Below are 23017 nucleotides of genomic sequence, written 5' to 3'. Positions count from 1 at the left end.
AGAATTGAAATGTCGCTGTTTCGTTGTTTCTTGTAATGATTTTCTCTCAATAAATTTCCTTAAAATTCCCTCAAAATCTCAAATGTGTCCTGAACAGCAGTCATCACGGACTACATGAAGGCGGCTCCGACCTCTCAGCTTCTTCCTTCTCTTTCATGGGCCGTCGAAGCGGGTCCACATGACAAGGAATGACATTCAGAAATGTGTGTTTTATTTTGTCAACACATACACACACACACACACCAGTCCGGATGTTCTCCCTGGACTTCTACCTTACGACTGGTGACAAATGACGAGTGTGAGGAAACGTTGGTCCTCTGCTGAACAGCCATGAGAACACAATGTGTCACTTTGTATCTGTATTTATAGCTTTTTTTACAATAATATCCATTTAACCAAACATCTTTACAAAAATAAACATTTTTTGAAAGGAATAATTCATATGATGTTGACCATATCTATCAGTTTGTATGAACGTGGCCAGTTAACAATGGCAAGTGTTATTCAGTGTTATTTTTTCTTACTTAGAATCTTCCTAAACTCTTGGAATTTCCTTCCAACTGAAACAAGTATCCATCCCTCCATCCATGCATGCCTGCCTTCATCCCTCCATCCATCCCTCTCTCCATCCATCTGCTCTTCACCAACGGCATAAAACTAATTGCGAAAGTCTAAACAATGTTACGTTGAATGTGCAGAACTTAACGGCGAGCCTACCAGCGCTCAGTGGTGAATCTTCTGCGAGCATTGTAGTCCATTTTCAGACAAGAAAGTGGAACAGACCCATTTTAAATTTTATGATGCCTGTGTTTACTTATTCATGGCCTTTGCCGGACAAACATAACCTTTAATTTCAGGTCCTCCGTATCTGTCTCCCAATTCTCTACTGTCGTTCCAAGCACAGAACAAGTTCATCGAGCCGAGGAATCATGACTCACAAGTCACTTATATGACTCGCGACTTTTGAACGATTTGTTCTGGACTCGCACATCACAAGTCATGGGTGTTGTCTTCATCAGGGGTGCCTACATTTTTTCGTTTTAAGAACCACTTTTCAAATGACCATGTGAAAATGATCTACCTTAACTAAAATTGCCTAATATATATTTGTTGATATATCTACTGAGTATACTTGACACAGTACATGTTTGTGGATCTTGCATAACTGCATGGACCTTATAGCATGCTACAACAGAGTATTTTTTCGGTAAATACCTTATTCTGGTGACATGAATGGAGTCAGCAGCATAGTTGAAGTTAGCTATGAGAAAAATGACCGCTGTCCTGTAAAGTGGGATTTAATTTTGTTCACTTTTCTCCTTTTCGGCTCACTTTTCGGAGGGAAGTCGGTGACGAAGTTTTTATCAACGGTCTCAAGATGGCGCTTCACATTTCCCGTTTTTTCGGTATAGCAATGGCAGACCGGCAGATGAGGCAAACTGTCAGGGTTCACAGCTGATCCCCGTTGTAATCTGCGCCAGCTGCAGCAGATGCCGCTAATTGAGATCCCTATAAAGGGCAGCGGCACTCTCTGCCTGGCGCCGGGGGATTGTGGTCTTCATGGATTACTGTGGGACCCTGCCACGACCCGGACCTCGCCCCTGCCACGACCCGGACCCCAGGTGTGACCTCTGTTCCCTTCCCGAGTCACGGCCGGGCCCAGACGGCCGGCGTGACCTCTGTTCCCTCCCGCAACCCGTACTGTTGAGGCCCAGCCTCTGCCGTTCTGTCTGCAACTCGTCCTGTCTGCATCCCGTACTGTTCAGTCTGCCACCCTGCCTGGGGCCCGCCCCGTCTGCAATCCGTACTGTTGAGGCCCAGCCTCTGCCGTCCCGTCTGCATCTCGTCCAGTCTGCAACCCGTCCAGTCCAGTCTGCAAACTTCAACCAAATAAAAGCGCTTTCCACCCATCTCTGCCCCGAAGTGTGGTTCCCTGCTCGAGTCCGCCCCAGCACATCGTGACAGCAAACGCTCTTTAAAAATGGCATAGTAAAAAAAAAAGTCTGCCTCCCATTCCGTATAGAAGTTATACGTTTTAGTCTTTTTACGCAGTCCAGCTCCCCCATTTATTTTTATACCCATACGTTTTGAAGACATAAATTGGAGGCTAACTCGCAAGCTTACTAGAATGCGCCGTTATGTGCACATGCGCAGTGACGCCTGTGTCAGAAACGCTCCGATTGGACGGAGCGACTGTCAGTCAAGTGACTAATTCGTCGTGAGGAGGATCGGGTGACGTCAACGTTTTAATGCCGGGCGGTGGGCACACCTGGTCCACGTCGTAACGTTTTGTTCCGCTTCTTTCAGTAAGTTAACCCTCATTATTGTTCCAAAAAGTGACAGTTGTGGTGGTGGTAAGAATTTCAGAATCACAGTCGATCTGATGAAGGAAATAATATCCAAACGGTGTTCCAGATCTCGCCAAACACTATGACACAGCTAAGTCAAGCATCTGTATGATCCTGAAGAACGGAGATGCGCCGAAGACGGCTGATGTGGCTAAAGGGGAGACTACTTTGGCGAAGCAAAGCTCTCAAGTCTTGGAGGAAGTTGAAAAGATATTGTAAGTTTGGATGAATGAAAGACAGCGTGCAGGAGATAGCAATAGCATTAGCATTAGCAAAGGTCTCATCGAGGAGAAGGCTCTACTCCTGGATGCTGATTGAGGGAAAGAAGTGCTGCCGAGAAGGGAAAAACACAAGAAACACTAATAATTAAGCATATCTTTAATACCCTTTTGTATTTTGGCCACAAGTGAACCAATAAAAAAAGTTTCAAAAGAGTACAATTTGTGTTTTGGGGCTTATAAATGGAGTTGACATTGATCCCTTTACCCCTCCGGGAACTGTGCGTGTGAACGCGCATAGAAGGAAGCGCCCGGATTCAGTACGAAGCAATTTAAGTACTCGAAATATTATCACATATTCCATAAAATTTGACCAATGACATTGTTTTCCAGCAATTCATTCAACCTGAGTGTCAACCCAAGGGACTCCGTGGAGTCGTTCAACACTGGAAACCCCGGTGAGTGAGCGCATTATTGCAAGTCACCATTAGCATCATGCTATCACGTTCTCTAGCTAAAGTACATGGATTTATCTTTGTGTATGATTATTAGAGCATATTTCTTGGTTTTCAATTTTTATTCAAAACTCGGCCTCAACGTTTTTCAGTTCAAGATACATGTCCAAAAGCACGAGTCTATTTAAAACAAGCATCATGCTATCATACCGCTAGCATCATGTTATCATGCCGCTAGGATCATGCTAGCGGACTTTGTCTTGAACTAATGAGTTTTCATGTGAAAGAGAAAAATTTGAGAAAAATATGATCTACAAATTTTCCTGTGCGTCAATCATCACCGATCATCACACTCCTCACTGAAATCTTCTCACCTTTGGGCTTTTCCCTTCAGGGTCGCCACAGCAAATCAACCATGTCCATCTAACCCAGGGGTCGGCATCCTTGAACACCCAAAGAGTCATTTGGACCCGGTCTCCACGGAAAAGAAAACACCGGGAGCCGCAATTAATTTTTGACGCCTACATCGTGCTTTTTTATACCTTACACTTTGTATAAACAACTATGATTTGCCTACCCGGGGTCGAAAGTCGCGAGAAATTGACAGCATTTTGGTGGGTATACCGGCTCCCGCGAGTGTGACGTTTATTTTGCGCGTCGAAAAATATTAAATAAAATTCATTTCAATATTTCAAGAATAGTACAATAATCTTACAATGTGGTAATTGTATGACCACGTGGTGAATTTCAATTTGAAATGCCCCTAGACATTGAGGTTTATTTACCTTACAGGAAAGTCCTACTTTGTTGTCCCCAGTGCATTTGGATATGTATTGATAGGAAATAATGATAGTGATGAGCAGTGTTGCCACTGACATAAGACATTTGAGTGCAGCTTGGTGTGCGACTCACAAACTGGGGGTGCAAGGAGGAGTGCAGTTTAAATGGGCAGAAGTTACATGTGTGAGAGAATGAAACCGATCCGAACACTGTTAATTATTTCTTTGTTTTTGAGTTGACAGGATGTATTCTGACTGGACAACTGGATGGCAAGTCTGTGACTGAGAAGTGGAAACCCTCGTCATCATTCTTCCATCTTTACAGCAGCACGTCTTGTCCTGCAAACGAGTGCTGGCGGATTTAAGGTTTTCTCTCTGGTTAAAACAGTTGGTTGACTTGAATGACCGCAAGATGGCGCCGTTGCTTTTTCTCAAGTCAGATTTGGACTGAATTTCAGGTGTTCATAATGCTTATCAGATAGTCTGTTGGGATTTGGTCCGATTCAGAGACAGTGTGTTCTTATTGGGCTTTAAATATTAGTCTGAACACTTTGTTGTGTTGCCTCCTCAAGAGAGACCTAGATTTATAGTGCTTAAAAATACAAATGATATGTTACAACCTTTGTTATCACTCTTAATCCAAATTCTAGAGGTTTTACATTGCAGAAGAGCGACAAGAGGCAATGAATGGGGCCTTGAATAAGGACAGAGAATTTTTTTAATTTCTTTTCTATTTGTTTAATTTCTTTTTTCCCCTCCTCCTTGCTTGGTGACAGAAAGGACTCACTGCTTCCACTCTGTTCAAAATAGCCGGATATAAACTCTAGAAAGACAGTCTTTAAGAGCTTTAAAACCAATAAGACATTCACGACAATGCATGAAATCTCCCCAAATAAATCATGTTGAATATGTATTAAATCACAAAATATCTGCTAAAATTGTGGTAGAAACAAGAAATAAATTCCTCCTAAAGTTGTCATGAGAAGCGGACGGTAAACAGGACTGAAAATGCCAATGAGCTGCAATTGCCCCATCAGGCCACAAGGGGGCGCTATAACTTCAACCCGCCCTGTTGTTAGATTCCCCGGGTTTGAAGATGGCAAATATGGCGGCGTCAGTGTGACTGAGTTTGCCCCAAACTTGCTTTGAAATGTAGAGAGAGAGGCATGACATCAACACAGGGAAGAGTTTTATTAATTCTGAAAGCCTAAGAATGACTTGTTGAAGATACCGACTTGATTGACTCGGATCCGTGACATTTCTACAGTTTAAATCACTAAAGGCTAAACCGGAAGTTCGGTTCAGAGAATCTAAATTTACAATGTGTGGATCTGATGCCAAAAATACTTTGACCGCCCCCTGGCAGCGTTATAGTTCTTCGTACTTTCCCTTTCTACGTTGAATGACTCTCACAGGTGTTCATAAAATACACTAAAGTAATGGATAGCGGACATATTTATTGTCACATGCACGGTGTAGCAACGGGTTTCCCTGTACAGTCAAGTTCCCACTTTGCTGTCCCAAGTGTATTTTAATATGTATTGATAGGAAATAATGATAGTAAACATTATTATAAATGTGAGCAGTGTTAGTAGTGAGACAAGACATTTGAGTGCAGCTTGGTGTGTCACTCCCAAAGTGCAGGTGCAAGGATGAGTGTAGTTTAAATGGGACGACTTTACATGACTCTACATGCGCTCTCCCGTCTCAGGGATGAGCAGGTCTGAGGTCAGCTGAGATGGGGCGCATTCGGGCGGTGCGGCTGTAAACGGTCAAACTCGTGCAAACGCTGCTTTTAGCGTGAGTTTTCTCCGGAACTATTTTGAACTTTCTCATTCAACACAACCAGTCCAGACGACACACGGAGCGCTTGCCGACCTCATCTATACAAGATGGTCAGTCTACCTGCGTGCTCCGACCTCCGCTCTTATAAGTCACCTTACAAAATGCATTCACTAAACCCATTTCCGTTCACACCCGCTGATGAACCTGCTGAGACCGACAGCTTGACACAAAATCATTTGGAGCTGGTTGTGATATTTGACACTGATCATGATGTCTGTCAGAGGCCGATGCACGAACAAACTGGAGATTCAACCATAAGGAAGCCACGTGTTGTCTTTCAAATGGTAATGAGGTCCACATGAGGTTTCTACAAACCTCTTAAACCTTAAAGGGCAGAGATGCGTCGTTTCCTAGCAGACAGTCTGGTTGTGGACAGATGGGATCAAATCAAATTTCAGTGAAACGGTTGCAGTTCTGCTCGGCGTGCACGAGGAGACGCACTGCGCCAGACTTTGGCCCCGTCGCTCGGTTTTCAGGTTTGACGGGTTTTCTTGCTAAAAGAACAAGACTAGTTTCACTGCAGTGCAACAAGTCTGTCCCTCAGAAATTCAATCCGATTCCTGACAGAACATGATTGAAACTTTGGTTGATAATTTCGGTTACACAGCCTCTGCATTTTAAGATTGCCTGGTGATCCATAATGTCGAATTCACAAATTGTGACACAAAATAAATTTAAAATGGACACCTTTACTTTCAAATATTAGTGAGACTCGCCGCAAAGTATTTGTGAAAAAAGTTTAACAACCTTAAAGAACAAATATACTTTTAAACCTTGATCGATATATGACTTAAGACAATATGACTACGGAACAACAGGAAGACGGGAAAACTGGAAATGAACCGTATTTGTCTTGAAATCGACCTCATTAAGTGGATTAAACGAACTGCATAGTTTTTCCACTTTCACTTTGAATCGCAGCATTCGAGTTTGCCTGGTGATCCATGACGTCATTGCGCAATCTGAATTCTCATTGGCTCAGACGTGGCTTGAGTCCATTCTCCTCCCGTCAGGTGTTTCATTCTCATCTTGATGTTCGACCTGGAAGCTTCAATGATCCGTGAACGTCTGAAGGGTCTGCAGATCTGAAGATATGACAGGCGTCAATGCACCCCTTTCTACTTGTTGCGGTTGTCATGGGAACGTCCAGGGTGACGGCTGGTAAGTCATTTCACTGGAAGAGCTTTTTCTAAGGTTTGACTCAAAGAGTTATTTTGGTCCAAAGATCATCTTCAGTGTTTCTTCTAAACATTGCACCTTTACAATCTGATGGAAACGGTAGTTATTAGTTCTGAGTTAGAGTTCATGGGTTATGGGACCAAATATGTACATTTGTTTGGGCTTCAAGATGACTTCAAAGCAAAGGAGGAAGCAGAATTAGATGTGAAGAGATCCAGTCAGTGCACCATGAGGAATGTAGACAGTGGAAGAGTTCCAGTTTTTCCTGTTTGAGATTGACTTGCAGTGTTTCTGTCTGAATGTTGGACTGCTTTTCTGGTGAATTCAAAGTGTTAAGAATAGTTCCATCATTCACTGACTGCTCAGCAGAAACGACCAGGACGTGTCTGTGATGCACTTTTTGACATCTTTGAGGAACTGCTTCAAGCTGTTTATAGACGTGTTCATCACAAAATGTAATCATTGGATGAAATGTTTCTTACAGTGATTCACTCCCTGACGTATTTCCACACGGCATCCTCTCAAGTCCCAAACTTACCAGAGTTTGTGTCTGTGGGTTTGATGAATGAAGTTCAGATGATTCACTATGACAGCAACACCAGGAGAGCAGAACCCAAACAGGACTGGATGGACAAAGTCTCAGCAGATGATCCAGAGTTCTGGAAGTGGGAGACCCAGAACTTCCTGGAGGACCAGGACCATTTCAAAGACAACATTGAAATTGCTAAGCAGCGTTTCAACCAGACTGGAGGTTTGTTCACACACACACACACACACACACACACACACCAGTGACACTGAGTTGATGTCCATCCCATAATAAACGCAGCAGACTATGCTGAGATCTCACTCTGGTTCACTGTGGCTTCAGGAGTCCACACCTACCAGGGGATGTACGGCTGTGAGTGGAACAATGAGACTGGAGAAGAGAATGGATTTAATCAGGAGGCTTTCGATGGAGAAGATTTCATATCATTTGACCTGAAGACACTGACATGGATCGCTTCGAGACCACAGGCTTTCAGAACCAAACAGAAGTTGGACGATGACAAGGTCTATAATGAGTACTGGAAGCACAAACTCACCCGGGTTTGTCCTGAGTTGCTGAAGAAGTATCTAAACTACGGGAGGAGCTCCCTGCTGAGAACAGGTAGGATCACATGACCTGACGTTTCATTGCAAACCTTTGCTTGTTTTCCTGCTGAATTTGAGGAAATGAATTTGTGACTTCCATGAAAATTGTTTCTCTAGTCAATGAACCCCAACCAACCCAATCAATCAATCAATGTTTCCTTCTTTGTTCAGTGGATGCAGATTCTTGGGTTCTTTCTGCTTTTTAGCTGATTTCATTCTTCCATATTGAAAGTTTAGATTCCAGCCATATTTGTCCACAGCAGGAGGTCTGGCTTCTCTCCATCCCTTCACACCATTTTGTATCTTCCCTCTTTTCCTCCACGTTTTCTTCATCTCCGTCCCGTCCGTATGTCTTTTGTCCCTTCCTTCCTTCATCCGACACATCTCGTGAACAGAGGTTCTTCTGTCAACAGAAACTCTGGTGTGTTTCTCTTGACCCTCCAGACCTTCCCAGAGTGTCTCTCCTCCAGAAGACGCCCTCCTCTCCGGTCAGCTGCCACGCCACGGGTTTCTTCCCCAGGGAAGCCGTGCTGTTCTGGAGGAAGGACGGACAGAAGGTCCCTCAGGAGTCTGGAGAGATCCTCCCCAACACCGACGGAACCTTCCAGATGAGCGCCGACCTGAAGCTCTCGGACGAGACCGGAGATCTGAGGAAGTACCAGTGTGTGTTTCAGTTCTCCAGTGTCAAGGAGGACGTGGTCACCGTCCTGGACAGAGACGCCATCAGGAGCAACGGTAAGACTGGACTCACAGGAGATGAAGGTGGGAAACGGACCTTTGGTTTCCCGTCGGCGTCCAGACATTCAGAGATGAAGCTCCACTTTCTGTCGTACCTTGTGCTTTTTCTTCCTGCTGAAGAATTCAAGTCAGGATCAGTCAAATTTAATGGGTTAACAACAACTGCAGTCTGTGAAAGACGGACCATCCTGTGTGTGTGTGTGTGTGTGTGTGTGTGTGTGTGTGTGTGCGTGTGCAGATGGTGACTATTTGTGTTGTGTTTTGCTTGACAGCAAAGAACGGCATCATCCTCCCTGTCGCCGTCGTCGTACTGATTGTTGTCGCTCTGCTCGTCCTGGTTGCCGTCGGATACGTCTTCTACAAGAAGAAGCCTGGTGAGAGACCTCCACACAGATGTTTGACTTTGACTCGCTGCTTCTTCACTGCAAACATCTCTGTCCCAGTGTGAGGCTCTGAGACACATTGTCTGCAAACTATTCTGGCAAAGCTGAATTATTTCTCCTCTCTTTGTATTTCAGCCAAAGCTCCTCCGTCTCGTAAGTAAAAGCCGTTTTCGTTCGATTCTCCGAACCGTGGGCAGGATGGGTTAGGGTTGGGTTAGTTGCTCCTCAGTCTTCGGCCTGGTGGAACACGCTCACCTGAACCTCTGTGAAACCACCAAAGAAGTCTTTCCTGCTGACGCTTGGTCGTGGTTTGGATCAGGACCCGGGATAATTGTGTGTTTCTGACCTTCTAGCTGAAAACAGCAAAGAAGACCTTCTGAAGGAACTCTATTCCAATCCTCCTCCTCATCCTGAGGGACAAACCCGGCGCTTCACACAGTGAGTTACTCCTGAAAGCCGCCTTCCAGGGTTTCTTGAAGACATGGGTTTTCTTCTGTCTGCTGTTTGATGTCTTTTTGTTCCTTGTGTCTCCTCAGGCTTCCAGGTGAATTGTGGAAGTGGCTGAAGAAAGAAGACGTCGTCTTCAGCCCTGCTGGAAATTTGGAATCAGGAGTTGAACAGTAGATTGTAGTTTAACATTGGATTTCTGAAGACAACCAGCTGTAAAAGTGTATTCAAAAAGGATTTTACTCCATAAAAACAGGATTTGAACGGACGACCTTCCATCCATGACCTGCTCAGCTTCACTGGAAGATGTTTCTCAGCAACACGTTCACAATTCATCCTGAGATCTGGCTCTGAGTGAAACACCACTGCTCTGCATCTACTCTGATAATATCTGGTCGCAGCTTTCACACACACTTACACACACATATATTCATTTCCTGTTCTACCTTCCTCTGCTTGACAGGAATACTTTGGGGATTTGATTCTTGGTGCTGATAAATCTGTTGTGTAGGACTAGGTGTTGGTATCCCTTGATGAAAGCATGCCTAAGGCAGCAATGAGACTCTGTGGGGTTTCAAGTGAGCGTTGGCCTCCTTCGGGTTGTCAAGTGAGCTCCCTCCTTCATGGAGGTTTGGCTGATTGGCCCACGACATCTCCAGAGGGTTCAGCAGTGAATCCCAGCGTCCCAGGTTCACTCCCTAGATGCCATCAGCTCACCTGAAGGCCCACGTTGGATCTCTTCTCCTCAGCCACAGCCACTGGCTGCCATTTTCAGCAGCCCTGGAGAAGTCCTTGACTGCCTGTCTGTGGGCACGTCCTTTAACTCCCATCTCCCTGAGTAGCCTAGATGTTGACGTGGCTATGAAACCTCTGCAGCCTACTTCCACTGGACGAACCTTCACTTTTCAGCCTTGTTGCTGAGCATCTGTGACATATTAAAGTGAGGTTTATTTGGTAGAAAATCTATTTAGATCTGTTTCTTTCCAGGAGTTTGCTGTGAATCAAGAAAAATCAAAGTTCAGAATTGAAATGTCGCTGTTTCGTTGTTTCTTGTAATGATTTTCTCTCAATAAATTTCCTTAAAATTCCCTCAAAATCTCAAATGTGTCCTGAACAGCAGTCATCACGGACTACATGAAGGCGGCTCCGACCTCTCAGCTTCTTCCTTCTCTTTCATGGGCCGTCGAAGCGGGTCCACATGACAAGGAATGACATTCAGAAATGTGTGTTTTATTTTGTCAACACATACACACACACACACACCAGTCCGGATGTTCTCCCTGGACTTCTACCTTACGACTGGTGACAAATGACGAGTGTGAGGAAACGTTGGTCCTCTGCTGAACAGCCATGAGAACCTGATGTGTCACTTTGTATCTGTATTTATAGCTTTTTTTACAATAATATCCATTTAACCAAACATCTTTACAAAAATAAACATTTTTTGAAAGGAATAATTCATATGATGTTGACCATATCTATCAGTTTGTATGAACGTGGCCAGTTAACAATGGCAAGTGTTATTCAGTGTTATTTTTTCTTACTTAGAATCTTCCTAAACTCTTGGAATTTCCTTCCAACTCAAACAAGCATCCATCCCTCCATCCATGCATGCCTGCCTTCATCCCTCCATCCATCCCTCTCTCCATCCATCTGCTCTTCACCAACGGCATAAAACTAATTGCGAAAGTCTAAACAATGTTATGTTGAATGTGCAGAACTTAAAGGCGAGCCTACCAGCGCTCAGTGGTGAATCTTCTGCGAGCGTTGTAGTCCATTTTCAGACAAGAAAGTGGAACAGACCCATTTTAAATTTTATGATGCCTGTGTTTACTTATTCATGGCCTTTGCCGGACAAACATAACCTTTAATTTCAGGTCCTCCGTATCTGTCTCCCAATTCTCTACTGTCGTTACAAGCACAGAACAAGTTCATCGAGCCGAGGAATCATGACTCACAAGTCACTTATATGACCCGCGACTTTTGAACGATTTGTTCTGGACTCGCACATCACAAGTCATGGGTGTTGTCTTCATCAGTGGTGCCTACACTTTTTCGTTTTAAGAACCACTTTTCAAATGACCATGTGAAAATGATCTACCTCCACTAAAATTGCCTAATATATATTTGTTGATATATCTACTGAGTATACTTGACACAGTACATGTTTGTGGATCTTGCATAACTGCATGGACCCTTATGGCACGCTACAACAGAGTATTTTTTCAGTAAATACCTTATTCTGGTGACTTGAATGGAGTCAGCAGCATAGTTGAAGTTAGCTATGAGAAAAATGACCGCTGTCCTGTAAGGTGGGATTTAATTTTGTTCACTTTTCTCCTTTTCGGCTCACTTTTCGGAGGGAAGTCGGTGACGAAGTTTTTATCAACAGTCTCAAGATGGCGCTTCACATTTCCCGTTTTTTCGGTATAGCAATGGCAGAACGGCAGATGAGGCAAACTGTCAGGGTTCACAGCTGATCCCCGTTGTAATCTGCGCCAGCTGCAGCAGATGCCGCTAATTGAGATCCCTATAAAGGGCAGCGGCACTCTCTGCCTGGCGCCGGGGGATTGTGGTCTTCATGGATTACTGTGGGACCCTGCCACGACCCGGACCTCGCCCCTGCCACGACCCGGACCCCAGGTGTGACCTCTGTTCCCTTCCCGAGTCACGGCCGGGCCCAGACGGCCGGCGTGACCTCTGTTCCCTCCCGCAACCCGTACTGTTGAGGCCCAGCCTCTGCCGTTCTGTCTGCAACTCGTCCTGTCTGCATCCCGTACTGTTCAGTCTGCCACCCTGCCTGGGGCCCGCCCCGTCTGCAATCCGTACTGTTGAGGCCCAGCCTCTGCCGTCCCGTCTGCATCTCGTCCAGTCTGCAACCCGTCCAGTCCAGTCTGCAAACTTCAACCAAATAAAAGCGCTTTCCACCCATCTCTGCCCCGAAGTGTGGTTCCCTGCTCGAGTCCGCCCCAGCACATCGTGACAGCAAACGCTCTTTAAAAATGGCATAGTAAAAAAAAAAGTCTGCCTCCCATTCCGTACAGAAGTTATACGTTTTAGTCTTTTTACGCAGTCCAGCTCCCCCATTTATTTTTATACCCATACGTTTTGAAGACATAAATTGGAGGCTAACTCGCAAGCTTACTAGAATGCGCCGTTATGTGCACATGCGCAGTGACGCCTGTGTCAGAAACGCTCCGATTGGACGGACTGACTGTCAGTCAAGTGACTAATTCGTCGTGAGGAGGATCGGGTGACGTCAACGTTTTAATGCCGGGCGGTGGGCACACCTGGTCCACGTCGTAACGTTTTGTTCCGCTTCTTTCAGTAAGTTAACCCTCATTATTGTTCCAAAAAGTGACAGTTGTGGTGGTGGTAAGAATTTCAGAATCACAGTCGATCTGATGAAGGAAATAATATCCAAACGGTGTTCCAGATCTCGCCAAACACTATGACACAGCTAAGTCAAGCATCTGTATGATCCTGAAGAACGGAGATGCGCCGAAGACGGCTGATGTGGCTAAAGGGGAGACTACTTTGGCGAAGCAAAGCTCTCAAGTCTTGGAGGAAGTTGAAAAGATATTGTAAGTTTGGATGAATGAAAGACAGCGTGCAGGAGATAGCAATAGCATTAGCATTAGCAAAGGTCTCATCGAGGAGAAGGCTCTACTCCTGGATGCTGATTGAGGGAAAGAAGTGCTGCCGAGAAGGGAAAAACACAAGAAACACTAATAATTAAGCATATCTTTAATACCCTTTTGTATTTTGGCCACAAGTGAACCAATAAAAAAAGTTTCAAAAGAGTACAATTTGTGTTTTGGGGCTTATAAATGGAGTTGACATTGATCCCTTTACCCCTCCGGGAACTGTGCGTGTGAACGCGCATAGAAGGAAGCGCCCGGATTCAGTACGAAGCAATTTAAGTACTCGAAATATTATCACATATTCCATAAAATTTGACCAATGACATTGTTTTCCAGCAATTCATTCAACCTGAGTGTCAACCCAAGGGACTCCGTGGAGTCGTTCAACACTGGAAACCCCGGTGAGTGAGCGCATTATTGCAAGTCACCATTAGCATCATGCTATCACGTTCTCTAGCTAAAGTACATGGATTTATCTTTGTGTATGATTATTAGAGCATATTTCTTGGTTTTCAATTTTTATTCAAAACTCGGCCTCAACGTTTTTCAGTTCAAGATACATGTCCAAAAGCACGAGTCTATTTAAAACAAGCATCATGCTATCATACCGCTAGCATCATGTTATCATGCCGCTAGGATCATGCTAGCGGACTTTGTCTTGAACTAATGAGTTTTCATGTGAAAGAGAAAAATTTGAGAAAAATATGATCTACAAATTTTCCTGTGCGTCAATCATCACCGATCATCACACTCCTCACTGAAATCTTCTCACCTTTGGGCTTTTCCCTTCAGGGTCGCCACAGCAAATCAACCTTGTCCATCTAACCCAGGGGTCGGCATCCTTGAACACCCAAAGAGTCATTTGGACCCGGTCTCCACGGAAAAGAAAACACCGGGAGCCGCAATTAATTTTTGACGCCTACATCGTGCTTTTTTATACCTTACATTTTGTATAAACAACTATGATTTGCCTACCCGGGGTCGAAAGTCGCGAGAAATTGACAGCATTTTGGTGGGTATACCGGCTCCCGCGAGTGTGACGTTTATTTTGCGCGTCGAAAAATATTAAATATAATTCATTTCAATATTTCAAGAATAGTACAATAATCTTACAATGTGGTAATTGTATGACCACGTGGTGAATTTCAATTTGAAATGCCCCTAGACATTGAGGTTTATTTACCTTACAGGAAAGTCCTACTTTGTTGTCCCCAGTGCATTTGGATATGTATTGATAGGAAATAATGATAGTGATGAGCAGTGTTGCCACTGACATAAGACATTTGAGTGCAGCTTGGTGTGCGACTCACAAACTGGGGGTGCAAGGAGGAGTGCAGTTTAAATGGGCAGAAGTTACATGTGTGAGAGAATGAAACCGATCCGAACACTGTTAATTATTTCTTTGTTTTTGAGTTGACAGGATGTATTCTGACTGGACAACTGGATGGCAAGTCTGTGACTGAGAAGTGGAAACCCTCGTCATCATTCTTCCATCTTTACAGCAGCACGTCTTGTCCTGCAAACGAGTGCTGGCGGATTTAAGGTTTTCTCTCTGGTTAAAACAGTTGGTTGACTTGAATGACCGCAAGATGGCGCCGTTGCTTTTTCTCAAGTCAGATTTGGCCTGAATTTCAGGTGTTCATAATACTTATCAGATAGTCTGTTGGGATTTGGTCCGATTCAGAGACAGTGTGTTCTTATTGGGCTTTAAATATTACTCTGAACACTTTGTTGTGTTGCCTCCTCAAGAGAGATCTAGATTTATAGTGCTTAAAAATAAAAATGATATGTTACAACCTTTGTTATCACTCTTAATCCAAATTCTAGAGGTTTTACATTGCAGAAGAGCGACAAGAAGCAATGAATGGGGCCTTGAATAAGGACAGAGAATTTTTTTAATTTCTTTTCTATTTGTTTAATTTCTTTTTTCCCCTCCTCCTTGCTTGGTGACAGAAAGGACTCAATGCTTCCACTCTGTTCAAAATAGCCGGATATAAACTCTAGAAAGACAGTCTTTAAGAGCTTTAAAACCAATAAGACATTCCAGACAATGCATGAAATCTCCCCAAATAAATCATGTTGAATATGTATTAAATCACAAAATATCTGCTAAAATTGTGGTAGAAACAAGAAATAAATTCCTCCTAAAGTTGTCATGAGAAGCGGACGGTAAACAGGACTGAAAATGCCAATGAGCTGCAATTGCCCCATCAGGCCACAAGGGGGCGCTATAACTTCAACCCGCCCTGTTGTTAGATTCCCCGGGTTTGAAGATGGCAAATATGGCGGCGTCAGTGTGACTGAGTTTGCCCCAAACTTGCTTTGAAATGTAGAGAGAGAGGCATGACATCAACACAGGGAAGAGTTTTATTAATTCTGAAAGCCTAAGAATGACTTGTTGAAGATACCGACTTGATTGACTCGGATCCGTGACATTTCTACAGTTTAAATCACTAAAGGCTAAACCGGAAGTTCGGTTCAGAGAATCTAAATTTACAATGTGTGGATCTGATGCCAAAAATACTTTGACCGCCCCCTGGCAGCGTTATAGTTCTTCGTACTTTCCCTTTCTACGTTGAATGACTCTCACAGGTGTTCATAAAATACACTAAAGTAATGGATAGCGGACATATTTATTGTCACATGCACGGTGTAGCAACGGGTTTCCCTGTACAGTCAAGTTCCCACTTTGCTGTCCCAAGTGTATTTTAATATGTATTGATAGGAAATAATGATAGTAAACATTATTATAAATGTGAGCAGTGTTAGTAGTGAGACAAGACATTTGAGTGCAGCTTGGTGTGTCACTCCCAAAGTACAGGTGCAAGGATGAGTGTAGTTTAAATGGGACGACTTTACATGACTCTACATGCGCTCTCCCGTCTCAGGGATGAGCAGGTCTGAGGTCAGCTGAGATGGGGCGCGTTCGGGTCGGTGCGGCTGTAAACGGTCAAACTCGTGCAAACGCTGCTTTTAGCGTGAGTTTTCTCCGGAACTATTTTGAACTTTCTCATTCAACACAACCAGTCCAGACGACACACGGAGCGCTTGCCGACCTCGTCTATACAAGATGGTCAGTCTACCTGCGTGCTCCGACCTCCGCTCTTATAAGTCACCTTACAAAATGCATTCACTAAACACATTTCCGTTCACACCTGCTGATGAACCTGCTGAGACCGACAGCTTGACACAAAATCATTTGGAGCTGGTTGTGATATTTGACACTGATCATGATGTCTGTCAGAGGCCGATGCACGAACAAACTGGAGATTCAACCATAAGGAAGCCACGTGTTGTCTTTCAAATGGTAATGAGGTCCACATGAGGTTTCTACAAACCTCTTAAACCTTAAAGGGCAGAGATGCGTCGTTTCCTAGCAGACAGTCTGGTTGTGGACAGATGGGATCAAATCAAATTTCAGTGAAACGGTTGCAGTTCTGCTCGGCGTGCACGAGGAGACGCACTGCGCCAGACTTTGGCCCCGTCGCTCGGTTTTCAGGTTTGACGGGTTTTCTTGCTAAAAGAACAAGACTAGTTTCACTGCAGTGCAACAAGTCTGTCCCTCAGAAATTCAATCCGATTCCTGACAGAACATGATTGAAACTTTGGTTGATAATTTCGGTTACACAGCCTCTGCATTTTAAGATTGCCTGGTGATCCATAATGTCGAATTCACAAATTGTGACACAAAATAAATTTAAAATGGACACCTTTACTTTCAAATATTAGTGAGACTCGCCGCAAAGTATTTGTGAAAAAAGTTTAACAACCTTAAAGAACAAATATACTTTTAAACCTTGATCGATATATGACTTAAGACAATATGACTACGGAACAACAGGAAGACGGGAAAACTGGAAATGAACCGTATTTGTCTTGAAATCGACCTCATTAAGTGGATTAAACGAACTGCATAGTTTTTCCACTTTCACTTTGAATCGCAGCATTCGAGTTTGCCTGGTGATCCATGACGTCATTGCGCAATCTGAATTCTCATTGGCTCAGACGTGGCTTGAGTCCATTCTCCTCCCGTCAGGTGTTTCATTCTCATCTTGATGTTCGACCTGGAAGCTTCAATGATCCGTGAACGTCTGAAGGGTCTGCAGATCTGAAGATATGACAGGCGTCAATGCACCCCTTTCTACTTGTTGCGGTTGTCATGGGAACGTCCAGGGTGACGGCTGGTAAGTCATTTCACTGGAAGAGCTTTTTCTAAGGTTTGACTCAAAGAGTTATTTTGGTCCAAAGATCATCTTCAGTGTTTCTTCTAAACATTGCACCTTTACAATCTGATGGAAACGGTAGTTATTAGTTCTGAGTAAGAGTTCATGGGTTATGGGACCAAATATGTACATTTGTTTGGGCTTCAAGATGACTTCAAAGCAAAGGAGGAAGCAGAATTAGATGTGAAGAGATCCAGTCAGTGCACCATGAGGAATGTAGACAGTGGAAGAGTTCCAGTTTTTCCTGTTTGAGATTGACTTGCAGTGTTTCTGTCTGAATGTTGGACTGCTTTTCTGGTGAATTCAAAGTGTTAAGAATAGTTCCATCATTCACTGACTGCTCAGCAGAAACGACCAGGACGTGTCTGTGATGCACTTTTTTGACATCTTTGAGGAACTGCTTCAAGCTGTTTATAGACGTGTTCATCACAAAATGTAATCATTGGATGAAATGTTTCTTACAGTGATTCACTCCCTGACGTATTTCCACACGGCATCCTCTCAAGTCCCAAACTTACCAGAGTTTGTGTCTGTGGGTTTGATGAATGAAGTTCAGATGATTCACTATGACAGCAACACCAGGAGAGCAGAACCCAAACAGGACTGGATGGACAAAGTCTCAGCAGATGATCCAGAGTTCTGGAAGTGGGAGACCCAGAACTTCCTGGAGGACCAGGACCATTTCAAAGACAACATTGAAATTGCTAAGCAGCGTTTCAACCAGACTGGAGGTTTGTTCACACACACACACACACACACACACACACACCAGTGACACTGAGTTGATGTCCATCCCATAATAAACGCAGCAGACTATGCTGAGATCTCACTCTGGTTCACTGTGGCTTCAGGAGTCCACACCTACCAGGGGATGTACGGCTGTGAGTGGAACAATGAGACTGGAGAAGAGAATGGATTTAATCAGGAGGCTTTCGATGGAGAAGATTTCATATCATTTGACCTGAAGACACTGACATGGATCGCTTCGAGACCACAGGCTTTCAGAACCAAACAGAAGTGGGACGATGACAAGGTCTATAATGAGTACTGGAAGCACAAACTCACCCGGGTTTGTCCTGAGTTGCTGAAGAAGTATCTAAACTACGGGAGGAGCTCCCTGCTGAGAACAGGTAGGATCACATGACCTGACGTTTCATTGCAAACCTTTGCTTGTTTTCCTGCTGAATTTGAGGAAATGAATTTGTGACTTCCATGAAAATTGTTTCTCTAGTCAATGAACCCCAACCAACCCAATCAATCAATCAATGTTTCCTTCTTTGTTCAGTGGATGCAGATTCTTGGGTTCTTTCTGCTTTTTAGCTGATTTCATTCTTCCATATTGAAAGTTTAGATTCCAGCCATATTTGTCCACAGCAGAAGAAGGTCTGGCTTCTCTCCATCCCTTCACACCATTTTGTATCTTCCCTCTTTTCCTCCACGTTTTCTTCATCTCCGTCCCGTCCGTATGTCTTTTGTCCCTTCCTTCCTTCATCCGACACATCTCGTGAACAGAGGTTCTTCTGTCAACAGAAACTCTGGTGTGTTTCTCTTGACCCTCCAGACCTTCCCAGAGTGTCTCTCCTCCAGAAGACGCCCTCCTCTCCGGTCAGCTGCCACGCCACGGGTTTCTTCCCCAGGGAAGCCGTGCTGTTCTGGAGGAAGGACGGACAGAAGGTCCCTCAGGAGTCTGGAGAGATCCTCCCCAACACCGACGGAACCTTCCAGATGAGCGCCGACCTGAAGCTCTCGGACGAGACCGGAGATCTGAGGAAGTACCAGTGTGTGTTTCAGTTCTCCAGTGTCAAGGAGGACGTGGTCACCGTCCTGGACAGAGACGCCATCAGGAGCAACGGTAAGACTGGACTCACAGGAGATGAAGGTGGGAAACGGACCTTTGGTTTCCCGTCGGCGTCCAGACATTCAGAGATGAAGCTCCACTTTCTGTCGTACCTCGTGCTTTTTCTTCCTGCTGAAGAATTCAAGTCAGGATCAGTCAAATTTAATGGGTTAACAACAACTGCAGTCTGTGAAAGACGGACCATCCTGTGTGTGTGTGTGTGTGTGTGTGTGTGTGTGTGTGTGTGCGTGTGCAGATGGTGACTATTTGTGTTGTGTTTTGCTTGACAGCAAAGAACGGCATCATCCTCCCTGTCGCCGTCGTCGTACTGATTGTTGTCGCTCTGCTCGTCCTGGTTGCCGTCGGATACGTCTTCTACAAGAAGAAGCCTGGTGAGAGACCTCCACACAGATGTTTGACTTTGACTCGCTGCTTCTTCACTGCAAACATCTCTGTCCCAGTGTGAGGCTCTGAGACACATTGTCTGCAAACTATTCTGGCAAAGCTGAATTATTTCTCCTCTCTTTGTATTTCAGCCAAAGCTCCTCCGTCTCGTAAGTAAAAGCCGTTTTCGTTCGATTCTCCGAACCGTGGGCAGGATGGGTTAGGGTTGGGTTAGTTGCTCCTCAGTCTTCGGCCTGGTGGAACACGCTCACCTGAACCTCTGTGAAACCACCAAAGAAGTCTTTCCTGCTGACGCTTGGTCGTGGTTTGGATCAGGACCCGGGATAATTGTGTGTTTCTGACCTTCTAGCTGAAAACAGCAAAGAAGACCTTCTGAAGGAACTCTATTCCAATCCTCCTCCTCATCCTGAGGGACAAACCCGGCGCTTCACACAGTGAGTTACTCCTGAAAGCCGCCTTCCAGGGTTTCTTGAAGACATGGGTTTTCTTCTGTCTGCTGTTTGATGTCTTTTTGTTCCTTGTGTCTCCTCAGGCTTCCAGATGAATTGTGGAAGTGACTGAAGAAAGAAGACGTCGTCTTCAGCCCTGCTGGAAATTTGGAATCAGGAGTTGAACAGTAGATTGTAGTTTAACATTGGATTTCTGAAGACAACCAGCTGTAAAAGTGTATTCAAAAAGGATTTTACTCCATAAAAACAGGATTTGAACGGACGACCTTCCATCCATGACCTGCTCAGCTTCACTGGAAGATGTTTCTCAGCAACACGTTCACAATTCATCCTGAGATCTGGCTCTGAGTGAAACACCACTGCTCTGCATCTACTCTGATAATATCTGGTCGCAGCTTTCACACACACTTACACACACATATATTCATTTCCTGTTCTACCTTCCTCTGCTTGACAGGAATACTTTGGGGATTTGATTCTTGGTGCTGATAAATCTGTTGTGTAGGACTAGGTGTTGGTATCCCTTGATGAAAGCATGCCTAAGGCAGCAATGAGACTCTGTGGGGTTTCAAGTGAGCGTTGGCCTCCTTCGGGTTGTCAAGTGAGCTCCCTCCTTCATGGAGGTTTGGCTGATTGGCCCACGACATCTCCAGAGGGTTCAGCAGTGAATCCCAGCATCCCAGGTTCACTCCCTAGATGCCATCAGCTCACCTGAAGGCCCACGTTGGATCTCTTCTCCTCAGCCACAGCCACTGGCTGCCATTTTCAGCAGCCCTGGAGAAGTCCTTGACTGCCTGTCTGTGGGCACGTCCTTTAACTCCCATCTCCCTGAGTAGCCTAGATGTTGACGTGGCTATGAAACCTCTGCAGCCTACTTCCACTGGACGAACCTTCACTTTTCAGCCTTGTTGCTGAGCATCTGTGACATATTAAAGTGAGGTTTATTTGGTAGAAAATCTATTTAGATCTGTTTCTTTCCAGGAGTTTGCTGTGAATCAAGAAAAATCAAAGTTCAGAATTGAAATGTCGCTGTTTCGTTGTTTCTTGTAATGATTTTCTCTCAATAAATTTCCTTAAAATTCCCTCAAAATCTCAAATGTGTCCTGAACAGCAGTCATCACGGACTACATGAAGGCGGCTCCGACCTCTCAGCTTCTTCCTTCTCTTTCATGGGCCGTCGAAGCAGGTCCACATGACAAGGAATGACATTCAGAAATGTGTGTTTTATTTTGTCAACACATACACACACACACACACCAGTCCGGATGTTCTCCCTGGACTTCTACCTTACGACTGGTGACAAATGACGAGTGTGAGGAAACGTTGGTCCTCTGCTGAACAACCATGAGAACCTGATGTGTCACTTTGTATCTGTATTTATAGCTTTTTTTACAATAATATCCATTTAACCAAACATCTTTACAAAAATAAACATTTTTTGAAAGGAATAATTCATATGATGTTGACCATATCTATCAGTTTGTATGAACGTGGCCAGTTAACAATGGCAAGTGTTATTCAGTGTTATTTTTTCTTACTTAGAATCTTCCTAAACTCTTGGAATTTCCTTCCAACTCAAACAGGCATCCATCCCTCCATCCATGCATGCCTGCCTTCATCCCTCCATCCATCCCTCTCTCCATCCATCTGCTCTTCACCAACGGCATAAAACTAATTGCGAAAGTCTAAACAATGTTATGTTGAATGTGCAGAACTTAAAGGCGAGCCTACCAGCGCTCAGTGGTGAATCTTCTGCGAGCATTGTAGTCCATTTTCAGACAAGAAAGTGGAACAGACCCATTTTAAATTTTATGATGCCTGTGTTTACTTATTCATGGCCTTTGCCGGACAAACATAACCTTTAATTTCAGGTCCTCCGTATCTGTCTCCCAATTCTCTACTGTCGTTACAAGCACAGAACAAGTTCATCGAGCCGAGGAATCATGACTCACAAGTCACTTATATGACCCGCGACTTTTGAACGATTTGTTCTGGACTCGCACATCACAAGTCATGGGTGTTGTCTTCATCAGTGGTGCCTACACTTTTTCGTTTTAAGAACCACTTTTCAAATGACCATGTGAAAATGATCTACCTCCACTAAAATTGCCTAATATATATTTGTTGATATATCTACTGAGTATACTTGACACAGTACATGTTTGTGGATCTTGCATAACTGCATGGACCCTTATGGCATGCTACAACAGAGTATTTTTTCAGTAAATACCTTATTCTGGTGACTTGAATGGAGTCAGCAGCATAGTTGAAGTTAGCTATGAGAAAAATGACCGCTGTCCTGTAAGGTGGGATCTAATTTTGTTCACTTTTCTCCTTTTCGGCTCACTTTTCGGAGGGAAGTCGGTGACGAAGTTTTTATCAACAGTCTCAAGATGGCGCTTCACATTTCCCGTTTTTTCGGTATAGCAATGGCAGAACGGCAGATGAGGCAAACTGTCAGGGTTCACAGCTGATCCCCGTTGTAATCTGCGCCAGCTGCAGCAGATGCCGCTAATTGAGATCCCTATAAAGGGCAGCGGCACTCTCTGCCTGGCGCCGGGGGATTGTGGTCTTCATGGATTACTGTGGGACCCTGCCACGACCCGGACCTCGCCCCTGCCACGACCCGGACCCCAGGTGTGACCTCTGTTCCCTTCCCGAGTCACGGCCGGGCCCAGACGGCCGGCGTGACCTCTGTTCCCTCCCGCAACCCGTACTGTTGAGGCCCAGCCTCTGCCGTCCCGTCTGCATCTCGTCCAGTCTGCAACCCGTCCAGTCCAGTCTGCAAACTTCAACCAAATAAAAGCGCTTTCCACCCATCTCTGCCCCGAAGTGTGGTTCCCTGCTCGAGTCCGCCCCAGCACATCGTGACAGCAAACGCTCTTTAAAAATGGCATAGTAAAAAAAAAAGTCTGCCTCCCATTCCGTATAGA

The 23017-nt window shown here is 44.6% G+C and overlaps 2 protein-coding genes across 2 annotated transcripts; both read left to right on the top strand.

Annotated features, from left to right (window-relative positions):
- The first annotated feature begins 6673 nt into the window (after window positions 1-6673).
- On the top strand, window positions 6674-10925 carry LOC147219582 (class I histocompatibility antigen, F10 alpha chain-like). Its single transcript, XM_086171744.1, has 8 exons — window positions 6674-6806; window positions 7309-7575; window positions 7696-7974; window positions 8403-8693; window positions 8969-9070; window positions 9215-9232; window positions 9433-9517; window positions 9616-10925. Exons 1-8 carry the CDS (start codon window positions 6752-6754, stop codon window positions 9701-9703), a joined length of 1185 nt encoding a protein of 394 aa, XP_086027870.1. The 5' UTR covers window positions 6674-6751; the 3' UTR covers window positions 9704-10925.
- A 6288-nt stretch (window positions 10926-17213) lies between these two features.
- LOC147219581 (class I histocompatibility antigen, F10 alpha chain-like) lies at window positions 17214-21102 on the top strand. Its single transcript, XM_086171745.1, has 8 exons — window positions 17214-17354; window positions 17858-18124; window positions 18245-18523; window positions 18955-19245; window positions 19521-19622; window positions 19767-19784; window positions 19985-20069; window positions 20168-21102. Exons 1-8 carry the CDS (start codon window positions 17300-17302, stop codon window positions 20190-20192), a joined length of 1122 nt encoding a protein of 373 aa, XP_086027871.1. The 5' UTR covers window positions 17214-17299; the 3' UTR covers window positions 20193-21102.
- The last annotated feature ends 1915 nt before the right edge of the window (window positions 21103-23017 follow it).

Source organism: Fistularia commersonii, chromosome 24, assembly GCF_037954325.1.
Source record: "Fistularia commersonii isolate RoL2024-O1a breed Wild chromosome 24, RoL_Fcom_v1.0, whole genome shotgun sequence".
NCBI lineage: Eukaryota > Metazoa > Chordata > Actinopteri > Syngnathiformes > Fistulariidae > Fistularia > Fistularia commersonii.
The sequence above is the reverse complement of the archived record's forward strand: the minus strand, read 5'-3'. Positions and strand labels throughout refer to the sequence as shown.